Genomic DNA, 23236 nt, shown 5'->3' with positions numbered 1-23236 from the left:
TTATTATAAAAGTCTTGATATTTTATTGTGTACATTCTTATTACAGCACGCTACTAACACAATCATTCATGTCATAGAATTCATTTCATAAAAGTCGCCAAATTGTAATTCTACAAGACAGTGCACAACAGTTCACAGTAAGTCGCTTTTTCAATATTTTTACACAAGAGGGAGAAATTCATCAAAAGTCTACAATGACAGTTTTTACACTATCACTAGGCAACCCCAAACCAGAAGAATGAGTATTTTTACAGATGTTTTACGCTAAAAGAGAGAAAGCTCCACATTAATGGCTTTCAACAGCATTTGGGAGTGAAAAACATTTTCCAAAATAAAAACAAAGAATAAATTTTGTTTCTAACGATATTTTTAAATAGAACTTTTTTTTAGAAAATAAACATTAATTTGAGATGTTTATTAAAGATTAATTAAAACAAAAGACTTTTTGATGCATTAATGATTGTACAATTTTCTGTTTTAAAGCTCTTTGCTAAAGATTTATTATAACTGAAATTTGATTTGTGACATTTTTTGCATTGATGCTAAATGTATTTAAAGGCATACGCTGAAAAGAAAATACATTTCAAAAATTTTATTATAAGAATTTATATTAAGCAAGAAATTGATTCAAATGTTTTATCAGAACTTAACATTTTTGAGAAAACAAAGTTGATTTTAAAAAGAAATTATATAATTATCACTGGGATAAATTCATTTGGCTATGACTGAACAAAAATAAAACCTTGCATTATATTAAATTGAATTACACTTCTAAATTGTTTTTAAAAGTTCTACATCAAACTACAAAAAAAAAAAAAAAAAAAAAAAAGATACAAAAATAATGTTAATAAATTAATGTCAAGACTTGCTGCAATTCTAATTCAGGGATTAACAAAGACAAAAAAAACAATTAGAGTAATTGTCAAAGTTATATGTATATTATTATCAAAGAGATCCACAATTAAAAATTAATTAACAAAAATGCCCCCAACCCTCTTATTTTTGATATTTGAAACCCTCTTAACTATATTTAACATGCAAGTTCTTGTTTTGCTATTAAAATATTATCTTATTTAATAAAGTGCCTAAAAAATAGATTAAAACAGGGCTTTTCAATTTACCAAAGACACATACTCAACGTTAAAAATGAAAGTTCTATATATTTTAAAACCCATCATGAAATGTTTCAAAGATGTCATATGATCTCTCCTGGCCAAAGTCCAATACAAAATAAAAAGTACTGGAATTCTTAAATATTCCTATTAAAAAATATTTAAATAATTGATTTATTTCATTAGATTAGAATTCAGCCTTATAAACTTTCTTAAAGATAATTCTTCTGTCATCCCTTCTTCTACCACCATGATGTATAATTGTTTTCCAAAAAAAATAAGTCTCGCACATCTGTATCAATTTCTCTCTGACTTGTTATCGCACTTTCCACTGGTCTAAGTAGTTTTTGGTTAAGTACGCAGTGAAATCTATAATTTAAATTATCAAGTAAAGAAAATTGATTATCACAAAGCAATTCATTGATTCTAAATCTGTTTGTACGAAATTGGGTACATTAATCATCAGATACTGTTATGACAAATTTAGAACAGTTCCAAGTATCAACATCTAAAAATAATGGTGTGATACTTTGCTTTTATCAGTGGAATTCATACACATTTCAAAATTCTAAAAACACATGCTAAATAAAATATAACCTTTACTACGGATATGCTGGCATATGATGAAAATAAATATGAAAAGAAAATGTATCAATACACATAAATAAGAGGCACTGCTGCCTTTTTACTTCCAATACTTCTATCCAAACTCATGATGTTCAACAAAAGTGATAAATATGAAATTTTCAACAAAAGACAAAATAATAATCCACAATTTTTCCATAATTAAAAAAAAATCAATAAATACAAGCAGATACATCACATAAGCACTAACATAAAATAAAGACGAAAAGGCATTTTCAACAATCCATGAAAATCATTGAACTGATATGATGTCTTCTTCAATTGCACAAAATGTGAACGGAATCCGACAATTTTCCTTTCCTATCTCTGATCAATCTGGTAACAAAATTATAGAATAGACTGGAGTAAAAGGCACATTAAATTTCGTCCAGTTAAATTGTTATTCATGCATTATTAATTTATAAAATGATCAACATACATCTTTGATAAATTAAAAAGTCAACTTGCATATAATATTTTTTTTTAATATTTGTATAAAAACAATTTTTTAAATAAATTTTCATTTCGGGTCATAATTATATCAGTGCCAGAACAGTACTGTTCAGTGATTTAATAAAAATTAAACACAATCGAATAATGAGATAGGTACATTGTCTTCCTGGAGGGGAGAGCACAGTTTTTCTGTCACAAAAGTGAGTCCAAACTGTCCTTTGGAATATACAAAAGACTTTTCCACAGGCCACAAGCATGGAATGATGCCTGAAGAACAGTGTTGTCTATAGTCTAGAGAACTGCTAAACATACGATATATCAGACATTTTTTTCCCACACTGATGAAGGCAAGACACTTTGTTTGTTGTCAAAAAAAGAAGCTAACAGGTTGTCAGCCCCTCCAACGGTGACAATGGAGGCTGAATAGTCCACATCAAAACTTATAGTCAGGCCCAGCCATTTCAATGGCCCACCTAAATTTGTCTCTCTGTGTCTTGTTGTAGATTTTCTCAATGGGAACACCCCATTTTTTGCACCTGAAAATAATGATTATATTAATATTTGAAATTCCATAATCATTAACATTCTACACACTTGATTATTCTTCACTTACAACTGCAAATCAGCATCAATAATTTTAATAAACTCAAATTTCACAAATAAAAATTACTCTAAATATATATAGAGAGAAGAAATATAGGCAAATGAAATTTTGTTTAATGATGATTTTAAAAATCATAAATTTTAAGGTGCAATTCTATCAAAATAGTTCAATAAGATTTAAAAAGTCAACAATTGACAGATTTCATAACATCAAAAATACTCAATCACTAAGAGTCAGAAATGCAGTTGCCATAAATAATAGATCTTCCAAAAAATAAAAAGTTTTTTAAATAATACAAGGTACTCTTCAAAACAAGTGGAGAAAATAAGCACGATGCTCAAAATAGTAATACATTATTTAAAAAACTATTACATTAATTAGCAGTTAATTAATAAACAGTGTTTTCTAAAGAATGAATCTTGATTCAGCTTAATATTCAAATTTTAACTGAAAATTCTCAAATAAAGATAACTTACCAAGCAACACTGATCCTAGGATCAAGATAATTCAATTTAGATGTTCCCAGAGCAATCTGTTTATTTTCTTCCTTGTCAGTAGCTTGCAATTCCAGCTTCTTCAGTTGATCTTCCAGTTGATTCAATCGTTTCCTTTTCTTCTCATAATCTCTACATCACAAGAAAATATATGAATGAAAAGTACAAAAAAATTGTGTATCTAACAATAAATATTAGAATTGATTATATATGATATTCACATTTTACTCAGAATTAAGGTTTGATAATTAATGAAAATATTGAAGATTTAAAAGAAATTCCTAAGCTATCAGTATTTTCTGCAATAAAACTTAAATATAAAAAATAATAAAATCAAAATTGTTTTCACAGGCCTTCAAAGAACATTTTTCACGGCACAGAAAGTTTTCAAATAGCCAGTGATCATCTCTTAAAACTCAGAACCAAAATAGCACAAACAGAAAATCTCTCTTGTAAAAATTTGAAAGTGATTGGAAGGTTTTGGTCCATAAGAGGGATGGGTGGGATCTCAATAGAGTTGGGTTTTCGCTACACTTTTGCAACAAACTTATATGATTTAGATTTTGGTGTAGAAAACTTAATACTTCTTGGCATTCCTAACATATAAAAAACGTCAAGTCATCTTACAATATGACTGCTTGTTTAACAATAGGTGCATTTTTTAGATTCCTGGTTCTGCAAAAATTTTGAGAACTTGCATATTTAATGAGAAATTTTGTCTTCCCTTTTCACTGGAAAATCTTTGAATAATACAGACTAGATAAAAAAAAATTCAATATATCCTACGTGGATAATTTCGTTGAGTCTAAATATGACTGCTGAATAGCATATAAGCTACAGCTAACCACATATATTAACAATGTTGAAAATACATTTTCCATTTCATCATTTTATAACTATCAAGCTACAGATGAACCATCAATCAAATATTAGAAATGCATAACAAACTAGACCAATTTTTCCATAGTTTTAAAATTCTAGTAAAGTACTGTACCATAAAAGTTGAAGCTATACATATGATTTCAACATCCTTGTTTTCTTTCTTATTCTAAAACTGTATTTGTAAATTCACTTACTTGGTTTGCAAAGATTGATTGAATGCCTTGTCATATATTAGATTTTATACATTATGTCCATCCAAACATTTAATTAAGACAACTTTAATACATAGTGTAGTGTAAAATGAAATTCAGTAAGAGCATTAAGTTGGCAATCTTGCTGCCCAGGAACACTTTTATAAATCAAGTTTGAAGTCTTCTTCCAAAAGTTATAAGAGCAATAATTTTCCACATATTTAAAAATCATTTAAGTTCCACATTTTTTTTAAATATGTGAAGGTACAAGGAATAGCATAAGTATCTCTAATAGTTGAAGATTCCCCAGCAGTTCAGTGGTAGTTCTGTTTACCTTCTAATTGTTAGTTTTCCCATTGGTGAATTATTTAAATAATGAACTTAAGTCTTCTATCTCCAAAAATAATGGACATACAATTTTGTCTATTTTTCAAGACACAAAAAACAACAAATAAGTTTTCTAGATCCCCGAATACAGCAATATAAAATTCGGGGGGGGGGGGACTTTATTTTGATAACTTAGATTAAAAATGCATTTGGAAAATTTCGCATGCAATAATTACAAGTTTTATAAAAATCAAAATGTGGAAATGAATGTTACATTACATTTTTCAGATTAAAAACCTGAAAATTTAAAGCAATTTTTCAAAAATTATTTAAATTTTAAATAATTTAAAAATACAAAAGATATTTAACTTCTGTCATTAAAAAACAATATTATATTTGAACAATAAATCTCAGATTTTTTAAATTTCAACAAAGCAGCAAATATAATTTTAAGCATATAGTGAAAATAATTCAAAAAAACTTTTGCTTAGTTTTGTAAAATTAAAAGCATTAAATAAGGAAAGAGCGGGAAAGAAGAACTCACTGCTTGCTACCGCTGTTTTTGGCAGCTTTGACTTCCTTTTTCATTTCTTTTATTTGTGCATTTTTGTCATCAATCTATATGAGAAGAAAGAAATCCATATGTCAATATCTAGCAGAAAGGGTATACACTTTCAAAATGACATATATAAAGAACTGACTTGCCTTTGCTTTCAGATTCTCCATACTTTTAGAGAAACCTTTAGGAACTGCCCTTTGATGGTTACATAGAATGGCAACCGCTCTATTAGCTCGATTGTAAGCTAAAATTTTCTCCGGAATCGACATGTCCTCTGAAAATAAGAAAAAATTACTGAAATAAACAAATACCACTTACAGTTTTAAAAATTTAAACAATTTTAAAGTTAACTGATTCTCAACATGAGAAAACCAGATTAAAATAACAAAATAATGAAAATAGACAATTTCCAAATTAGGTTAAATAAAAATGTAATCAATATTTTATTTAATTAAAAATCAGATCTTTTAATTTTTTTGAAAAGTTGTATGTGTATAACATCACCAATTATTAAGAATTACAGTTAAATTTTACTTCAGAACATCAACATAAAATTATTTAAAAAATGCCAAAACCTCAAAAAATTCCTATTTTACCTTTCGTAAGAAGATCTAACTGTTCCTGCAAAGTATTAGAAGCATTGTATGTACGGAAGACCTTAGCTGTAAGACCTTCCATGAGATCATTCAAATATTTATTTAAAATGGAAGTCTGCAAGAAGATGAAAAATGTATTAAAAATAAGCATTATAAAGTCATTCAAAACCTAAATAAAACTATACAAAATTTGTCAGCAAAGGTTTAAATGAATTCATCTTTAGAACTTTGGAAATCAGAGGAAAAAAACCATTTAATAAATTAATGAAAGGATTTTACTTTAAGAAAACAATATATATTTCACAGAAATGTAGAAAAACAATTAGATATTATTATTTGCAAGTTGTTTTCAATTTTTACAAATCGGTAGCTAGAAAGCACTTCTTCCCTTTTCAAATTTCAGATAAGGAATATACAGGAATAATATAAACATTATTGATAAGAAAAATGAGAAGGAAAAAAAAAAAAAACTCACATTGAGACGATCAAACAGATCATCTCCAGGTTGCTTGTTTTCCATGAAGAGCTTGAGATTCTTGAAAACTCGCTTCTCTACAGGCACGGAGTTGACATATCGGATGGAATCTTTACCAAGGAAGTCAAAACTGACAACATATTCTTGGCCATCCTTCTCTTCATCTAGTGTGATGTGTTCCACTCTTAAAGAGCAACAGCCTACAGTATCTGCAGTGTCCTCGTCTTTTTCATTACCTGCTCTCAAAGCAAGCTGAAATAGAAAATTTGATTTGTGAATTTTATTTGGATTCAAGTAAAAACTAAATTAAAATACCTTTCAAATTGTTTAGCAGCAAACAGATGAATGTGACAAGACTCTTTTGGTGAACTTCAAAACAGATGCCGTCATAAAAAGTAAAATATTTGCTTAAAGCATTTCACACAAAATTACTAATGTCAAAATAAAAACACAAAAGATGTTTCAAAGAATAAAATAATTAAATTACAAAATCAAAAAAGCATGAATAATGAAGAATATTAACATTTACAAACAAAACTAGCACTCCCTAAAAAAAATGCATTAATTACAGACAAAACATTAATCTTAGCAAGCAAAAACAATTATAACCTACAGTAGAAACTTCATTGGAGAACATATGAATAGGCCTTTATAGCAAATTCAATGCCTAAATTTACAACTTACTTTATCAATAAAATACAGAGCTACAGCTCTTTGTCGCATTCTCATTTCTTTTGATTTGAAGTCTTGAGTGTATTCATTTCTTATACGAACAACATGCGCTTTCAGTTTACGAGCAGTCTCATATTTCTGCCAATCCTTTTCACCCTACAAATAATAATAAAATAAATAAATAAAAAACAGATTTGTAAAATTTAAGAAAAAAAAAAGACAAAATGGCCAATTAATGAATAAATCTTTCAAGTATAGCTATCAAAAATATGGTCATCGTCAGTAAATGTTAAGTGCCAAAACTGATGTTTATATATAACCCATTTGGCTTCTCATACTAAGTTGTCATTAGAAATACAGCTATTCAAGAAAATAGATTTAAATCTGAAAATTTTTGCTACTAACCTTAAGCTTGGAACTGGGATTTAACATGATGTATTTGGTAGAACCTAAGATATTCTCTGACCAACTTGCCAACCAAGATACTGTATTGTCATGACGAACTTCTTTCCACTTGTGGCCTGGAGGAGGTTCAGGTACCTTAGCTTCCCTAAAAAAAAAAAAATTATTTTTAAACTTAAAAAAAAAATAAGTAATCTGCCTTGGCAAGTATATTTTACCTGCAAAGGCTTATAATTATAGACCTCTAAGAGAAAAATTTCGATTAAAATTTTTTTTCCATTAAGTGAAAATGCAAAACAAATCAAGTATATGCAACACTGAATTTAGTAATACTATAATATTTTGAATTTTATTTTTATCGTTTTTGTTAAATTTAATTCATTACGATTATCAAAATAAAAATATATCAAAAACTGAACAGTATTTCAGACCAACTTGTGGCCCGGAGGAAAATAAATTCATATTTTTACAATGAAAAAAAAATTGCTACAAAATAAAGTAAAAAAGAATTGAAAATTCACTCTTTTGATAAAATAACAATATTTTTTAAAAACTAAACTGTCTGAAAAAGGGTTAAAACCCTTCTTAACACTTTGACTCCTAAAGGTAGTCAAAATTTAGTAGTTACAGATGCTTTTCATAGTGAGAAGGTTTATTAAAATCCAGTCAAATTATGCTGAGATAAACAGTGCTTCAAACATCACTATACATGAACAACATACATACTTTCCAATGTTAATCAAAATGTCTTCAGCTTCAATTCGTCTTTTAAGCATTCCCATCTTAGGATGCTCACCACGTCCTCTGAAAAGACCTGGAGGTTCAATTTTGAAGTTCCCAATCTTTTGCTTGTGGCCATCAATTATACAAAAACCATATTTCTCAGTGAGAGCTTCGTTTTCTTTTTTTATTTTCTGGAAGATTTTATATAAAATAAGCATTGTAGTAAAAAAAAATTTTTTTCCTTCTTTAATTTAAAAAAATTAAGTACACTTTAAAAAATATATGAATTTTATTAAAAAAAAAAACTGCAATAAACTTTACCAGTTTTTCTTCTTTTGTCATGGCTTTTCTTTCCTCAGACTTTTGCTTATAATACAAATCAAAATCCTTGAAATTGCACTTCTTGAGATCTGTAATTATTTCTCTCTCTTGAGGGGTCATAACCTACAAGATAAAAACTTTTTAAAAACAATTTCCACTAACAGCTTTATCAATAAAAGCTACAAAACAAAGTAAAAATAAGTTTATCTTTACTATTAGAACATACAAGTGGACAAAAAAAAAACTAATAGAGCAAAAACTAATAAAAATTAGAGTTCTATGAAATCCTTTATTTAAATGCTTTATTTTCAAAGAAAATAAAAAGTACAATATGTATTTGCACATACCTTCCTCCAATCTTTGAAGAAGTTGTGATTGAAGACATCTTTGGAGGTATATTCATGATCAAGCATTCTACCATAAAATCCAGCTACTTCTTCCGCTCCTTCACTCAGCTTCATTACTTTTCCTATGAAAGAAAACAACCATGTATCACAATACAATTACAATCATCTCCTCAGAAACATTTGAATACTGTTAAAAATATAAGTAATGGACATTACTTATATAATTATAAAATCTATTATAAAATTTATTTTTACACAATATTTGAGTTCTAATTCACGATCCATTTATAAATTTTCATTGCATTTTGGAAATTTAAAAATTTGTTAATTAATTTTCAAATTCAGTTTTTCTTGTATTTTAAGCTTTTATCAGCACACAACTTTTAGAATCAAACTCTTCTAAAGTTTCTGGATATAATAGATAGTTTTAAAAGAATATTAAAAGGTTATCCCCACATACACACTTGCTCACTCTGCACACCAACCCACTCCCCCAGAATCATATGGTGATCTCAGATATCTTATAGTATGTCTGCTAATAAGAAATTATATATACACTCATTACTAAAAGCAAAGTTATGTTATTTACATTACACAAACTGCTAATAATTTTTCATTAATTAGTAAAAATTAAATGACCAATTTTTTAAATTAAAATTCATTGGTATTAGAGAGAGCATATATTTGATAGCAAAAGATATGTATTTTCAGATGTTTAAAAATCAAAATTTACTTCTTTTGCCCTGTTTCAATAAAATACATTTCATCAAAATTGATCAATATAATATGCAAATACCACTGAAATAATTGCTGAAGATGGTAAATATTAACAAAATTTATTCCATGGCATCAACCAACTTTGATGAACTACATCTCATTATGAAAAATGCCACTATTTTTTAATCCTATTACTTTTGGGGAAATTAATTTTACACTTTTAAAGGGTGGAATTAATTCTTGATGTTCATGTAGTTTAGAAATTCCAGTCTGTTTACTAAAATACTCCAAATCTCTATTTTTTTAAAATTCCATTTTTCATCAAAGCTACTGGACTCAAATTCATTTTTTCATATCAACCAACTCTAAAAAAAGTCTTTATTTTCATATTTAAACAAATCTGAATGTACATGCTGTTGTCATATGATTAACAAATTCTACCAGACTGTGCATCCACTTAAATGATTATATATAATTGAAAATCCTCATTAATGGAAAGCTTGGAATTAATGGATAAGAGGATTTGCAAAAGAAATTCTGCATACATATCATTTACTTTCAGTTTTATTCTCAAGAAAAATCTTAAAATACAATTTACAGAGAAACAAAACATATTTCAAGCAGATAAGTTTTACAACTATAGAAGTAATTTCTCAATGCATCATAAAGCATGCAATAGATAAATTTAAAATTTAATTTATTTTTACACATCAGTTAAAACAGAAGTGAAAAATTAAATTTATTTAAAAAAATCTAAATTATTATATACCATCATAGTAAAATTTAACATTATCAGGCACACGCTCATAAGGTGGAGCAAAGACAGGGCCATTGTGCTCCAGTGTTCTCCATTTGATACCATCTTCTAATTTTTCTTCTTCCCACCTGAAGAATATAAATAAAATATTACCTCAGCATATGAGTTGAAAAATTCAATATCAGCTTTAAAATGCTTTCCTCTATAATCAATAAAATAAAGGAAATATAGTTGTAATAAAAATATATAATTAAATACTAAAAACAAAATTACTAAAAGGACTTCTGCTACCACCCCCTTTCAAGTTTGTAATAAAGTATACAAAGTTAGGCAGATACAGTTGGTAAAGAGAGAGAAATGAATCAATCAGCTATTAGATACAATTTTACTGCTTCTATACAAATTCATGTTCTCGCCATTCCTCCCATAAAAACAATCCCTGCCAGTCATTGCTTTTTCTCTTACTATTAATAAAATAACAAGCATTTATAATTGTAATATTGAGCTAATTAATTTTGAGTTACACTTGAACCACACATGCCAAAGAGTTCTTTGAAAATTAGCTAATTATTTTCAAAAATTCAATCCACTATTAAGAAAAAAGAAAATTTGATAACTTAAATGCAATTTTATGATTACCATCAGCCATTTGGGGGCTCATTTCATATCAACTATAACCAACCGTATGAAGAAGATAATATCTGTGATGGTATATCACTGCCTTCAATTCTTACACATCACATGTGGGAAAATAAATGAACCCAATAAATTTACCAAATTAATCTAGCATGTGCATATTTTTCACAGAATTTGCTCACCAATCCATGATTTTATAGCCTTAAAGCTTGCACTATGCCACCTACTCACAGAATTCCATGAAGAGAGATTTTCATTTCAAGATAAAGGTTGCTCTTAAAGATGTCAAAAAGTAAATACATTTCTATAACAGATCAAGACCATTTTCATACCATTTCCAAACTTCTTGTTCCTCTTCTTTCTTGGCTTTCTTTCTAGGGCTAGCAGTCTCTGCCTCTTGTTTGATCTTTTGTTGTGCCTTTTCCTTCTTAACCTTTTTTACAGGCTAGAATGAAATAGCATAAAACATTATATTAAACTTAATATATAAACATAAATAATTAGACAGCAAAATAAAGACACACACAAAAAAAATATTCTCAAGTAGCTGTTTTACTTATGACTGCTAAAATAAAATCGTTAAGGAAAAATTTAGAAATTCAAAGCTGTATTTATTTTTTTGTAAAAATTTGAAACTGATAAAATGTTAATTACCCTTTTTTACAAAAATAACAAAATATTACTTTACAATGTTATAATGAAATGATTTAATTCTAACTGAAAAAACTTACTTTTTGTCTCAAAAGTCTTGATTTACAAGGCATATTGATTTTTTTTTTTTTTTTTTTTTTACATTTCAGTAATAGAGACAAATGAAATTAAAAATGTTATTTTCAATCTTAAATCCCTTTTATTTCTCTGCTTTATTATTGTTTTAAATTATAAATTTGGATGTAAAACTGCTGCTGAAATTTATACCTATTGTTACCTTAAAATAAAAACAAAAACAAGTTTTATTTGAAAATTTAAATTTTACTGGCTGTTCACAGCTTTCATCAAAAATAATAATTTGTTGTTTTGTTCTTTTGAAATGGCAACAAGACAGATATAAAAAAAAATACCTATTAAAGAAAGAAGAATCATATTTCAATCAATCAATCAATTTTCTGTTTAATATATAAATTTATTAAAACAGAGGCCAGCTTATAATCTAAAATTCAAAACAGCTATTAGAGAAATTTTAACAAAAACCTTTTCAAACCACTAGGAGATACAAATTGCATCGATTCATATTTCAGTAAAGGTAAAATTGTTATGGATACAGTATCTGTATTGCTTCTAATGAAAAATTAAGCAAAGGACTTTAGTAAACTTACCTTTTTAGTCTCATAATCATCATCTTCTTCTTCATCACTGTAAGTTTTTCTCTTTTTCTGAGCTTTCTTTTTTTCTTCTTTGATTTTTTTTTCTTTGGGTTTAGGGGCTTCTTCTTCCTCTTCACTTTCATGCTCCCTCTTGATTGATTTAATTTTCACTGGAATTTGTTGTGCCTTGAAGAAAAAATTGTAAAATTCTATAATTTTTTTTAATTCAAAATTTTTAGAAAATAAAAATATTTTTAGAATAAGATCTTTTTTCCCCTTTCCTTCAGGCATTAATTTGTCACAAGCATATGAAAAATATCTATTTGATTTTTTTTTTTTTTTCTCCCAGCATGACAAGGAAATTCATACTTTCAGATACAGCTGGGACTTCAAGGTCTTTTCAAATTAGCATGAAAATTATATTAGATACCAAATGAAATATGCTGCTGCTATTTAGGCTTCTTTCTGTTTTTTGGCTTTTAAATAATCATGACAAATTTTATTTCAAATATTACAATAGTGCACTATTTATTTTTAAAAGGAAAATCTGTGAATCGCACAAATGGGTAGAAGCATGAAATTTATACGAAAATTTCATTTGTAAGCCATTTATCTTAGTTTCTTAAATATCAGAAATAAATCTTTAAATATTATTATTTATTTATTTAAAATGTCAAGCATTTTACTAAAATTTTCTAGAATATATTTTATCCAATATAATTGCTGAGAAAGTAAAAAAAACTTACGACTGATAACACTGGTATACAGACAATATGTTCTACTATATAAATTTTGCAGCCTACCTAAGAAATTAAACTATGGAAACATTCTTTTTTTAATATTCATTAAATCAGATAATCAGAATGGTTTAAAGGTAATTCAGCACTCTATTCACGAAGCAATTAATTCTTTAGAGAACTTTTAAAATCATAGAAATTGGATATTTTAAGCATTTACAAAAGTCATATAATAACTAACCTTATTTACTTATCAGATATGAAATGAAAAATTGGCCCTATACATTGAAACACTTCTGCATTAAACAAAGGTTTCTCTTTTTTTTTTCTTCTCCCCCCCCCCTGCTTAAACACAATTATTAAAAAAACTATTACAGAATACACTTAAAATGCTTGCATTTGAAAAGGAGGAAGATGGAATGGACACAGTGGAATTCCTTGCACTTTTCGTAATTCTTTTTCTGATCTGATGGTTTCCTTGATAATTTGTTATATTACTAATTGTTCAAGAACAGATGTGTGGCGAATGGGATGGCAGAAAATATTTTGAACCTGCAGAATGGAATATATATATATTCTACAAGTTGATGAAGTTGGGAAAAGGATGCTTCTTGAAAATTCTCTATGGAGAATTATTTGATTGATTGCTTTCTTTGTTCTTTCAATTATGTACTGTTCCTGTTAATCATACAGTCATTATGTTCAATGAGCTACCGAAGATACTAGGATCCTGCTGCTAGTGAAGTCATAAAATGTTTTTTTCAAGTTAAAAAATTTTGCCCAGTGCTCTTTTCAGATGCCGATCTAAATTTCACTCTCTACACAACAGACCAGCATGGCCGGTTTGAAAAAATTGTTAAGATAATCAGCAAAAGTAATCTCAAATGTTTAAAAAAAAATGAGATAAAACAATACTTACCAGTAAAGATCATAATTTTAATGTAGAAAGTGGTAACCATAACTGTTTTGCAGAAGGGTTTGTTTATTTTGTCCGCCATCTTTATTAGTGACTTGGCATCCTTGCCGCAACAAGGGGTACACTAAACTACACTTTTATCCTATATTTTTAATATGACAGATGGCAGTACTAACATAAGCCATATAAGAAATCACTGGTTATAACTCTAGAAGCAACATAAACAAGCAATTTGCACACCTCTATGCCAAGATACTCCCACCCTATTATTTACAAATAAATGACAGTTGATGGATGAAGAGTAAATGACCAATGATTCATTAGGACAATTTATATTGGTGATTTAGCTTTTATTTTTATTTTTTCAATTGATTACAACCAGTCACTTTGCATTTTTTAAAGTGGTACTTATATATGTATGGGGGAAAAACTTGAAAATTTAGTTAGCTTTAGACACAAATCATTAGTCATGCTACTAACAATTAACATACTGCTGAAGTAAAAGATTGAAGATTGATGAGCGAGTCTACATGCTTTCCAAGACAACCCCTCCTCCTACACATTGGTAAAATTAAGGTAAGAAAAAGAAAATAGAACATATTTATTATAAACTTACTAAAGGTGCATCTTCATCACTGAAAGGCTCATCCTTAATTTTTGGTGGTTCTGGAGCAGGTGGTGGAGGGCTCTTCATGCTATCAGAGTCCACTTCTATTTTAATTTTTTCTTTTTTCTCTTTATGCTCCTTGTGTTTTTGTTTGTCCTTGTCCTTATGCTTATCCTTGTGTTTTTCTTTATGCTTTTCCCCATCTTTTGTTTTTTCTTTTGACTTATCTTTATGTGGTTTGGATTCTTTATCCTTATGTTTATCCTTATGCTTATCCTTTGATTCCTTGTGCTTGGATTCTTTATCTTTTATTTTCTCATTTTCTTTAAAATTATCACTTTTTGGCTTCTCATGTACACTATTTGTCTCTTTCTTTATGTCCAAATGTTTAGATTTTTCCTCACTTGAATTATGCTTTGAGGACTCAGAGTGCCTATTCTCACCTCCTTCTTTGGACTTGGAACTTTCTTTGTGTTCCTTATGTTTCTTTTCTTTATGCTCCTTGGAGCTTTCCTTTTTAGAAGGGTCTTTGGAGCTAGAAGAGTCTTTGGATTTATGGTGAGACTTATCTTTATCTTTTTTCTTTACTTCTTCTCCATCTTTTTTCTTCACATGATCAGAACTGTGTTTATGTTTGTGCTCAGAATTTTTTGAGGAGTCATGGTGCTTTTTGACAATGTCTTGGCCTTCCACTTTTGGTGCATGACTGCTGTAACCATTAGGAGTTGGATTCATCATTTTTAAAGTTTCCCCTGTAAAACAGATAAAAATGGCATTAAAAAGGAAACTAATTTATTCCAAAACATTTTATTACCAAATATGAAATAATTGTATGGCAGCAATCACATAAAAATAATTACTAGATTTTTCATGATTTATTTACAATGGGAAATGAAAAAAAACAAATACATACACATGGTAGTCATGTTTTTTTTTTTTTTTTTTTTTTTTTTAGATTAGAGAAAATTATAACTGATGTACACAAATATTTTTAAGAAACTAATTCTATCTTTAAATATTTCATCAATATGTATCAAATAACTTACTTTTTATCAATATTTTATTCACAATTATTCATTATTTAATAATTTTCATTATTTTTTATTTCATCATCTTATGTATTTGAAAACTTTCTTCTCAATCAAAAAGATTCTTTAGTCAGGATAGGATCATGAAAAAAAAAAAAAAAAAAAAAAAAGGGGGGGGGGAGAGAAGGAACCAATTTTAAGCCAAATATACTTAGTAACATCTTTTTAAAATAAAATACAAATCTTTTACAGAAGAATATTAAATTAAGCAAAATAAATATTGGACGACTTAATAACTTAAAATCAAATGACAATAAGGAAAACATTTTTATAGCTTGTACATTTGGCTTCGATTTTAAAAGTAGCAAAGAAAAAGAAACTTAAATTGCTATTGCATTCATGCCTCTTAAAATATTTAAAGACCACAAATTTGACATAAAAAGTGTCGGACAGCACTTATAAAGGTATTTTTATATAAAGAAATAATGCATAAAGTACAGAAAATGTTTTAAGTAAAAATCAAATTTTATACAAATACAGCTTTCAATTAAATTTCTGTATTAAAACATGCCATATGAATATTTTATATAAATTATTGTACATATAGGATAACCAAAAAAATTTATATAAATTTTAAATGATCATCACTTAAAAAATTAAATTTAAGCATCAGAAAATACAAATTAACAAATACAAACATAGAATTTAATTATAAATGGTCTTTATACTAGCTATTGTTGTGCAAGTCTTATTGATAACCTGACCAAAAGAATGACAAACTTCAGTACATAAACCAATTGATATTTGGTTGTATTCTAGGATGGCTTCAATTTGATGATAATGACTGGTCTCGAGCTATAAACTTAACTTATTGATAATCAACTATCAAGCATCCGAATCTTCTTGAAACAACCCTTTAGAATGTAGAAAAAATAACCTTCTGAACTTCAGCAATTATTAGAAATGATTTTCTATTGTACAGAAGGGCAAAATTTCAGCACACATAAAAAAATGTCCCAAGCAAAATCTGACAGAACAGATCTCAATGCTGCTTTCTTCATAAGACCTTATACATCAAGTTCAATGGAAAAAAAAACTTTAATACTCAGGCATTTAATGCATTAATCTGAATCATAAGAAATAATGACATATTAGCTATTTTCAGCTATCAGAACTTAACACATAAAGATAATTCCATGATTTCATTAACAAACTATTTTTAAGAGTTAAATGATATCAGACTGTTAGAAAAATAGTTGGCTCATCTGCTTCTAACTTTTGCAGTTCCGTAAGTTCCATCTTTCAATCATCTTGCAAACATACATATATTAAACAGAATTCTTCATCTTTAATTTTCCATAACAGAAAGAAAATCATGCACTTAAGCATTTAATAAAACAATGAAAACTATTTGAATTTCAGGTCAACAATGCAATCAATTATTGAAAATAAAGCAAAAAAAAAAAAAAATTGAAATCTGCCAAAAATTGAGGAAAAATTTTCATGGCTATTTAATTGGTATTAATGGATATATATATATATATATATATATATATATATATAATTGAATTTTAAGATAATAAATTTTTGTGTTGCACTATTATCAGAAGTTAAGGTGGGAAAAAAAAGTCATAATTTTACTTCATTTTCAATTAAATAATAACATTTCGAAGAAAGAAAAAAATTGCTTTAAGGGCCATATTTATCCTTTTATTTAAAACTTCATGGAGTAGATGAATTCACTCATCTGCATATTAGCTATTTATATACATATAATTTTAAGTCCATACTAAAGAAAATCCTAAACAAAGTTGGTAGAATAAAAAAATGAAATGTTTAAAAGGATATGTAAATTAACTATTTAAAACTTCTATAATAAACATTTTTGCGTATAAAAAAACCAATTTAATGAGATTAAAAGAAGAATTGAAGACTGCATGAGGACGTATCTAGTATCTATTTCTCACAAAAAATGAAGTTATTTAAACCCAATTAAAGTTTTCAAATATTCATCAAAAACAATTAATGGAATCTCGTATGCCACAATGCAACTAAAAATGACCTTTCTCTACCATAACACTGAAATACGAGACAGTCTAAGCATATATTTTTACTTGCAACTTCAAAATTAGTCAAACACTTTAGTGCCATATTTCTAAAGCACTTCAGTAGATGAACATAAAATATTTATTTAATTTCCGCATGGTAACTTTGTTTCAATTCAAATTTTAACCATGCAAAATAATATATATATAAGTAGACAATATAGATATATGATGATGAATAAGATGCAGCACTACAATTAGCATATGTTGGCCCGTAGTTCATAATAATGTACAGAAGAGCATGTCAGATCTTAATTATATTAATAACTTCACTGATCTACACACTTGATAGTTTGATGACACTTCTTGGTAAAAAAAAAAAAAAAAAAAAAAAACAATTTTAAAAAATTTCCAGTAAAAAATAATTTTTAAAAAAATCAAAACTTTATGATTCAAAATAAAAAATTTATAGTTTTTTTTTTTAAACAAAAATAAAATTGCAAGTCTTAAGTAAAATTTTCATATTAAATTTATTGAAAGCATCCTCTGAAATTAAAAAAAAAATCATCATATACAAATAAGTTGGATGAGGCAAAATTGTATTTAGTTCAGAGTTTTATACTTCCCATCAGCAAGCTCCATCCCTCCCCTCCCTTTTCATATTCAGCTACAAACATAACTACTGTATCATAATTATTATAGTACTTTCCTGAAAATAAAATGTAATCAAAAATTAAATTTTCAGTCATTTTTTTAAAGGATATTCTAAATATAAGCTCAATCTCAAAATATTCCTTTAAGATTATCATCCAAACATATCAAATTTAATACTAAACAATCAATATAAATTCAGGTGCTTCTGGAATCATTTTGTTATCTCAATTCTAGAAAGCATTACTTGCAAATGGGCAGCTGGTAAAAACAAAAAAACGTTTATTTATTTACAGGACTTAAATTCTCAAGCATACATACACCCAGCAATACCACTAAAGTTAGTTATATAGCTAGAAGAATTCAAAACATTGACATCTGACAGCTTTCTACAATGATATAAGCAATGAATTAAATTAAGAACAATGGACAAGCTAGAAAATTCCGAAATGATTAAGCATGTACTTGCATTTAAATCTTTTATTGATCGCACTGACTTCTCTAAATATCAAAGCTGGTACACAGGTTCTATAGATAAAATTGTAAAACTCTAATGAAAACTAAACAGAAAGGAGATTATATTCACTTTACTGCATAAGTAAGTTCACTTGTTATTGTAATTGGATGTTGGATCCTCGGAAAAAGAGCACTATAACTAATCATTACTGAGAACGACAAGATATGTGTTTCGGGCATTTATATTCTTTGGATTGTAAAAGACTGTAAGAAACAACTGTAAGAAAGTGAGTATCCTCTAAAAAAAAATGCAAATGTGTCCTTAAAAAAAATTGATACAAATCCAAGAAATATTTTCTAGGAAATATAGTATTAAATCCTTTGTAAAATCAATTGCAATTTTTTTTTCATCATTCAATGGTTTTAATTACAATTAAAGAAGATAATTATTTATCCACATTAACAGCTCCTTTCTCAGAGATAAAAGTTATATTAGATTGAAATCATTGGCACCTCAATGGAATTCATAATACAACAATAAATATATTCATAAATCTTGATGAATTACATGATTTAAAATTTTTATTTCACAAACTATTCAAAAATAAATTAATTATGTTTATAAATATTTGCATTAAAGCACTAGTGTTAACTACGTAACTTAAATGTAATAAAATGTTTAAAAATCGTATCTGTTGAACAGAAGTTGTTTTTAAAACAAAGTAAAGAAAGGTTCCAAGATTAAAGGAATAACTACTACTTATTGAACTGATAGATTAAAAATGAAATCTAAAAAGAACAAAAAACTGTATAGCTGACATAAATCTTTTTCAGTTCAGTCACTCATTCAACTAATAATTCCACATTATCATTTTATGATTTTTAACTGCAGCAAGTTAATGGATTGCACAAATTTCATGCCAAATACCCATTATACCTAATACTAAAGCAGTTCTATTTATGTAATTTTTAATAAATTACCCAATGAAATTTATGGTAAGTTACGATTTAATTATACAGCTACTTTTATGTATAACTCATAGATATAAAACTACTTTAGATAGTATGAACTCTAGAACAAAAATAATAATCATTTTTATTTTAATTCACAACTTAATTAGTTATGTAAACTATTTCATTTTTTAATATTTGATTTTTTTCTCCCTTCTAAATTCAAAAATGATTTATCTTAAATGAAATGCAAACAAATTATTTAAATTAGAAATTTATTTATAAAAATAAATTAAACCAATTATTAACAATTTTATCTAAAATGCAAAAATCCAACATATTACTATAACAAATGTATTAGAAGAAATTTATCTAGAAGATTTTAGAGGTACAAGTCAAGGAATCAAATTTGATATGATACAAAAATACAAATTAAAATTTGCTAAATCTCAGAAATTATTTTATTCAATGCATATCTGATAAGATTATTGCATAATAATTCAAAGTAAAACATTTCTAAGATACATACATCAAAAAAGTTGCTTTTTAAAAAATTTTGATATTATTAATTTAAATGACTACAGATACATTAATACTGCTATACAATTGCAAAGTTAATGTTGGATTCTATACATATTTATCAAATATAAACAAGCTTTTCAGGAGAGGAAAAAAAAGCAAAAATTCAGAAATGAAAGTTTAAATAATAAAATTAGATAATCTGTTAAGCTGAAACCCTAGCTTTAAAATGATAATTGCAATAATGTTTTAGTTAAAAAGCAAAAGACTTAAGTTTTAAACAAACTGGATTTCCCAACTTTTTTGAACTGTTCAAAATCACACTGAAGATAAGCCAATTATCTATGAGATAAGTCAATGAATGCATGAAATAGAATCTGAAAATTCCTGGGCAGGAATCATGGTAAATATAAAAGATATCTATTCTACATTATAAGAAATCTTTATAACTTACAAATGTAAAAGAATTGGAATGAAGCAGAATATAACTCGCATTTGAAGAAATTTACTGATATTTTTAAATAATTATACATAATAAAAATTATGTGATTGAGAACTTCCAATTCTGCACAGATGCCATAAATAAATAAAAGCTGGAAACAATCCCATAAAGGATTTGTTAAAAAAAATATGCAAATTTCCACTTACCTTGCTTATACTTTTTGGCGAAATACGTTTGCAACATAAAACTATATGAGGATGTTAATTATAAAAGTAATCATGAATTTGCTACTTTAAAAATATCTCTAAATATCATCAAAGAAGAAGAGAAATATTCGATAAAAAATTACTGCATTTTAATTTACACTTAAAAAAATAATGCAAAATTTAATGAAACTGTTTTTCAACCTATATACAGTATAATAAAAATTACAATAATCGATTGTAAAATAATAAGATAGATTTCGACTATATTAGTGCCAACGATCTCAAAACAGTCTTACTAAATATTAAGAGACCTTTTGATTTTAAGATATAAGCTTACAACGAGCATTCGAATTAATCATGAAATTAAGAATTTTCCAGACATAGTTAAGCTGTTTTTCTATGAGACAAGTAATGTAGATATGGCGTAAACCACATAACGTGTGTTGCGACCGCGTGCTTTCATAACATTAAGATATATATAATTTTTTAACAATATATTTTTTCATAAGAAATGAAAATTATTTGTAATTAAACTTTGACTTTAATGCCATAATATAATTTAAAAAACGACAAAAACACTTACCGTGAGAACGTGCAAATGAATCCTTAGGTAGCGGCGGAGATACAACCGGTGTCGTTGTACCCTGAAACAATCGGACGGTAATAAAGGTTAATTAGACTTTCAGCACCGAAAAATATTTTTAACTTTTTCTTAAATAACATATGATAAGAGATAATAATAAAATTTCTTTAAATTACGGCTATTTCTAATGCTCTTATCCCATTTTGTCAGACACAGCGTCGACTAAGTTTTCACCATACAAAGACTCTGTTCACATAATGTGAGCAGATCTCTTGGTACGTGGGACTTAGAAAATTTTCGACGCCATTTGCCGGATGGCATGAGTTATAAGAGGAAAAGATAAAAGGCTATTTAAGAAAATTTACAATTAAAAATTGCTTAAAACATAGAGAAAATGAATCTTACTTGTCCTGATGAGTAATAATCTCTTTCCATGTCATTCATTTTACGAATAACACAAAAATTAAGTGAAATCAACGATGAAACAGCAAAGAGTCAAACAGCGTGGTGTACTAAGTCCACAGAAAGACTTATACGCATGCGTTTATGACGTCAAATCCCCGGACGTAGACTGGCTTGAGCAAGAATTTCCTGTGTTATACGAAATCAGCTGATTCGTAGGTAAAACAAGTTAAAATATAATAAATAATTTTTTAAAAAATCAATAATATGATTAAAAATAATTGAATTAATTGTTTGATTGAATTGAATTATCTTCTAACCAATTCAAATAAAAATGAAAAAAAAAAGAGATTTACTATTTATTATTTATAAATAAAATGATATTTGTAATAAAGATTTTTCATGCGGAGGACAGAAAAAATAATTTTAGCTAAGTTATTTCCCTAAATTAAATTAAATTGATTGCGGTGAACATATAGGAATGTATTAATTTTGAATTAGTTAATAATAAATACTAGAAAATTTTTCAAAAAATAAATTGGATTATTTTTATTGAAAAATACTCTTTTATTTCATAGTTAAATTCGTTGTTTTATTAAATTCAAAATATTGCAGCCTACAGAAAAATGTAAGAAATATAATGTCCCTTTCTTTTTCTTTCATAAGTCAATAGGTGAAAAATCATAAAGTATTTAAATAACAGTTTTTATAAACATAAATGAATTGCATGTCGAACGGAGGAAATATATAAATAAAAAATACATTATTTAAAACATGACAGAAAAACAGATATTAAAAGAATAACACATAAATAAATTAATTAAATTAAAAGTTAATTATTGCCACTAAATTATCATAAATTTGGCCTTAACAGTATAAAAATTGAAACAATATTTTCTAAAATATTTTTTCATTCCTGAAATATCTAATCAATGGCGTAATGAGAAAAGTCGAGTCTGTTGCAGGGAAGAAAATTTCTTTGCCTATTCTTTTCAAGCGCAAGGAAAAATAAAATAAAGGGAATCCATCCTTCAATTTGAAACATAGTAATATGATAATAATTTGACTGCCTTTCTTTGTTTTCAAAAAATTTTCTTAATTATGTATCAGTAATAAAGTGCACACATGAATGCACATATATGCATAAAAATGTGTTCAACGTTGTCACAATATGTGTATGTAAAAATACAATAACTTAAGCAACTATAAGTATTATTTTAAAAAATATATTTTAAATTTTGAAAAATTTATTATAATTAAATAAAAATATATGGAAATAAATCTGAATCACCGAGAAGCTTATTTTTTGGATTTTAAAATGCTGATAAAAATATTTTCTAAGTGATAATAATCTACAAAATTGTACAATCACTTTTAGATTTCAATTTCAATTATTTTTTAAACATAAATCTATCATAAACTCTTACTTTATATATATATATATATATATATATATATATATATATATATATATATATATATATATATATATATATA

The 23236-nt window shown here is 26.9% G+C and overlaps 1 protein-coding gene across 1 annotated transcript; it reads right to left on the bottom strand.

Annotated features, from left to right (window-relative positions):
• LOC129984792 (DNA topoisomerase 1-like) lies at positions 1-21880 on the bottom strand. Its single transcript, XM_056094748.1, has 17 exons — positions 21743-21880; positions 21338-21398; positions 14466-15208; positions 12209-12382; positions 11225-11337; positions 10269-10384; positions 8783-8904; positions 8436-8558; positions 8118-8305; positions 7395-7539; positions 7002-7145; positions 6318-6569; positions 5843-5957; positions 5393-5520; positions 5232-5305; positions 3270-3419; positions 1-2725 (listed from the first exon to the last, which is right to left on the bottom strand). The coding sequence occupies exons 1-17, from the start codon at positions 21779-21781 to the stop codon at positions 2623-2625; spliced, it is 2790 nt and encodes a 929-aa protein (XP_055950723.1). The 5' UTR covers positions 21782-21880; the 3' UTR covers positions 1-2622.
• Positions 21881-23236: the final 1356 nt, after the last annotated feature.

This window comes from Argiope bruennichi, chromosome 9, assembly GCF_947563725.1.
Source record: "Argiope bruennichi chromosome 9, qqArgBrue1.1, whole genome shotgun sequence".
In the NCBI taxonomy this organism is placed as follows: Eukaryota; Metazoa; Arthropoda; class Arachnida; order Araneae; family Araneidae; genus Argiope; species Argiope bruennichi.
The sequence above is the reverse complement of the archived record's forward strand: the minus strand, read 5'-3'. Positions and strand labels throughout refer to the sequence as shown.